General features: G+C 29.1%; 1 protein-coding gene across 1 annotated transcript in view; it reads right to left on the bottom strand.

The window, feature by feature from the left end:
- Positions 1–1,237, bottom strand: part of LOC112504833 (germacrene A synthase long form-like) — a 5,464-nt gene extending 4,227 nt beyond the window's left edge. The window contains exons 1-2 of the mRNA XM_025108819.1: positions 1,064–1,237; positions 235–505 (exon numbers count right to left, since the gene is read on the bottom strand). Of these exons, the coding sequence (XP_024964587.1) occupies positions 235–505; positions 1,064–1,237 (445 nt within the window). The remainder of the gene's footprint in view (positions 1–234; positions 506–1,063) is intronic.
- Between the last annotated feature and the right edge of the window lie 3,297 nt (positions 1,238–4,534).

Here is a 4,534-nt window from a genome sequence, read left to right as displayed (position 1 = left end):
ATCATTCCAAACACTAAAGTCCATTGGGTTTTTTTAGACTTTTTCCCTATATTTTTCAAATAATGTCATGAAAAAATTAATAGAACAATATGTTTAAAGTTGTCTTGAAAAAGTTGTTAATTGAGAAACCCATATAAAGTACGAACAATTGTGTCGTCCTATGAACTTAATAAATAATAGAACACACTTTATTAGACTTAATTTGTAGAAGTGGAGGCATGAAAGATAACATACTAGAAGAAAGTCTATAACCATGGTGTCTGAAAACTTGAAATTGTACTGAAATAGTGTACAAATCAACTTCTTCGTAATCCTTTAAATCGAGCTCCTTGAAGAGTTTGTCGAGTTGAGCATCGATCTCTTCCAGATACATATATGATAAACCAATACGGTGCACTGAGTAAATCAAGCTTAGTTTTGTTGTTGCATCAATGGTGRTGTCGGTTATCAAACTCCTCACGGCTTTTTTCGGCTCTTCAAGCRCTTTTGCATACGCTTCCAATGTCTGCAGCATGAAAAGCGGGTGTATTACGATTTACAGGAAACAAATAGGCGTCCCAGATGAATCAAAATCAGTGTTGCATGTTTAGAAATCATTGCTTTAAACTGGGCGATTCTATCAAATTAACAYTGTAATGAAATCGGGTGTATAGGTCGTCAAAGATGTTGAGATGTCCTAATAGGCTCTTTTATCGACTTTAGTTTATAGAACCAAACAATAAAGCATCAATTTTACATGTTTAATTTTTTTAAAAATAAAGTGTCATGTCAATTATTTTATTGGACATTTTCGTGAAGTTTCTATATTTACATCTTTTTATACAACACTTGTTTTGTAAAACAATTTTTCAAACAGTGTACTATAAAATAGATAATAAGATACTTTATTATTTTTTCAAAATGTCTTAAAAAGTCTCCTAAAACGCTCAAACTTGTMCTATAAACTTATTCTAACACTTAAAAAAAGCTCAAGGCCTATAAAAACGGTTATTAGAACACTTGAGTCATTTTTKACATTTTATAATTAAACTCGATTTTGTTTTAGATCATAAATAGATCTTACCGTGTTATCAAGTGAGAAGGAAATAAAACGATCAGCCCAGATAGACGGAGGGAAGTTGGCGAATGGGCGCACCAACTCTGGCTCGTTGGTGGTGAAGGGCCGGGGGCTAGTGAGGTCACGGGGGCACAGAACTTGTTCTTGACGGTTGGTACTGTTGCTTCTAAGGWGAGCCATATGACAGTTTATGGAATGAATTTGAAAGATGGTGTTGAATGGCAAGGTATATATATTATAGGGTGGTCTACATATTTATATACTACATCGTAAGAAGCCTTAATTAATTATCTATACTATATTATAAAGCATTTGACAAAAATTATTAAAAACCATTTTTTATGCATGAAGTACTGTTTATTGATGCATATTACTTAAAATTCAATATTATAAGTAAATTATGCGTAAGTACAACTTATTAAAGCTTCATGTTTSAATTCATGTAACTAACTATAGATAAACATAACCTAGAGGATAAATATCCCATTTTAAATATAAAAAATCTAAAATATAATTACGATAATCATTGAATTCTAACAAAATACTTAATTATTACATTTATAAAAAAATATATTATTAAACTGAAGATAAAAAATGAATTAAAGAAATACACAAAAAGAAGAAATTTTAAATAGTTAGTTTGGTACTAATATCAATAATTTTTTTAAATTCTTTATAATGTCTTCATATTTATATCTTATTTAAAAATAAAAACATTATCGTTTTCTTAAAACCATATAAAATTGTATTATTACATCGACTGAGACAAAAAAAACACAAAATATTAAAACGAAGATGTATCTCACTGTATTGTGTGAGTATTCTTCTAGTTTATTTAAATTTATTTTATATCACTTATTTTTTTCATTTTTAATTTCACACCGTTATCTATATTGATGCTATATATATATATATATATATATATATATATATATAAGTACATAAAGCGGTTACGTGTTGAAAAATAAGAAGTATATCATTTGTTGCTTTATGTAAAAGTCAATCAAACTATAATAACTATAAGTTTTTGTTGAAAGTTAAGAAGTAGATCCTGTTATGCTTAATCTACAACTTCCAAAGCTATTAACCTCACACGTCTTCACTTAATTTTCTKCTATTAACCTCCCATGTCTCCTGAGTAAATTCCCGGCAAAGTCTCTCCCTCAACCACCCTCCAAAATTGCAAAAATACACCCCTTGTATCTCTCTCTCTCTTCACTTTCACGTTCAAACTACTTACTACCCTACTTTATCCCACATCAATATGCCTCTTCAATCATATCATGTGTGTCCCACAATATGATCAATCTTTAATAAACATCATGAATCAATGGCAAGCTTCATATGAACATGTAAGAACACTTAGAGAGGAAAAGTCAAATAGTCAACACAAGTATATTCCTCTCAATGTATACGTAATATTACATTTAAGCTCTAACACTAATTCACTTATAAATTACAAGATAAGACCTATTTATAGGTCAAACTATAAAAGCACAAGTCAAAGTAAGGGTGTTTAAAAAAATGGTTGGACCGCTCAAACCGACTGAACCAAGTCAAACCGGATCGTTTTTGGCGATTTGAGCGGTCCAGTCTGGTTTGGAAAATAGCAAAACCGGGCGGTCCGGTCCGGCCTACGGTCTGGAACCTTTTTTGGTCGGTTTGGACCAAACCGACCGCCAAATACATACATATATATATATATACATATATATATATATATATAATCTATTTTAGTATTAGTAAGCCCAAATTTTTTAACTTATTGGCAATGACCCAAATATATCCCTAAGCCTAACATCTAACATAATCAAAATCGACGCCTAAAACCATTAACCATTGAACATATCGACACATTTGATATTGACGGTCTCCAAATTTTGAAAGCCTTCAGAACTCCATCAATCTATCGATCTTTCTAATCCATGGTTTGATTTCTGTGCACATCATCAAGACATCAACCAACTTAGATTTGGATTCTATTTTATTTGGTCAAGAACTCAAAACTCAAGAATTGAACCATTGAAGGTTGTGAAGTCGTGGATTATGTTACTTAATACTCACAGTGGAGTTGTAACTTTGTTAATTTGTTTGTTTTCTAATATGTTATATATTTATTTATTTGTACTTTGGATTGCTTCGACTTTGTACTCAAGAGCTGCATAATTATTACATTTAGTTGTTTAGGTATTTTGTTTTGTTAAAATGGATATTTAATCTAAAATTCTAAATTACATATGTTTTTTAAGTTTAATATTTAAAGTCTATTAAAGGCCCAAACCATCTTTTCGTGGTCTGGTTTGACCGGTCTAGGCACTTGATGTCAAACCGCTAAGTTTGAGAATTTTATAAACCGCCATTACAATTTGGTTTGTGGTCTGAGGGGTTAAACGGCCCAAACCGGACTGCGAACACCCCTAATTAGTATAAACATAAAGAAATAAGATTCATGCAATAATGGTCCAGGCATTGCTCCTGTTAGGAGAGAAGAGAAAGAATAGACCATCACTGGAAAGAATCAATAAAAGAAGAGACCATCTCTGAAAAAAATTGATGCAACATTCATGAAAAAATCGATGAAGCAAGAGAGGTGTATTAACTAGAATATCTCAATATTTTTTTAATGCAATCCCATTAATTCTAGATAATTACTATAAGAAATTTAAAAAAAATCAATAATTATGTTATATTTAGAATTTCCAATATTACTCTTTAACAATTTAAAAAATGAAAAAAAGGCAAATATTAAATGGAACGTTTGAATTAGGGTTGTATTGGTTGTAATTAACAATGCGATTGGTTGTATTTGAAATATATCCTATATATATATATATATACATATATATATATATATATATATAGAGAGAGATATTTGTTTAGGAATAAAGTTATAAAATTAAATAAAATGAGTAATAATAACGACGAAGGTGTGGATAATTTATGCATTGTTTATCTTATTGATGATAAAGTTTTTTTTTAAAGAGAATGATGCCTCAGCCGATTTTTATTAAAAAATAAATAAGTGTACATCTAAATAGCATGGTTACTAATTATATATAAAAAAATGTGGTAAATATAAACTTAGTCTATAAATAACATGAAAAGATATTAACCGATCATTAATACATATAAATTCCTATAGATAATTATTCATTGTTATAAGACGAATGATGTCTACAAATAACAAAACAAATATTTCATCTGTTCCAAAATAATTGTCCACGTTTCTATTTTAGTTTGTCTCAAAGTAAATGTTCACTTTCAAAAAGTAATGTATACTTTCCAACTCTACTCTTAATTATGAAATAAGAATTCATTAATCTTTCAACTATGAATAATAAACTTGTCATTTAATTAATTAAAAAGTCTAATTATTACACATTTATAAAATTGTGGATATGTATATTGGGACTTAAACATGTTTTAGTACAAATTTCAAAGTACAAATCAATAAATATATATTTTTAAATACTAATC

This window comes from Cynara cardunculus, assembly GCF_001531365.2.
Source record: "Cynara cardunculus var. scolymus isolate 2C chromosome LG 1, CcrdV1, whole genome shotgun sequence".
In the NCBI taxonomy this organism is placed as follows: Eukaryota; Viridiplantae; Streptophyta; class Magnoliopsida; order Asterales; family Asteraceae; genus Cynara; species Cynara cardunculus.
Note: the sequence above shows the minus strand (reverse complement) of the source record. Positions and strands in the feature narration are given on the sequence as shown.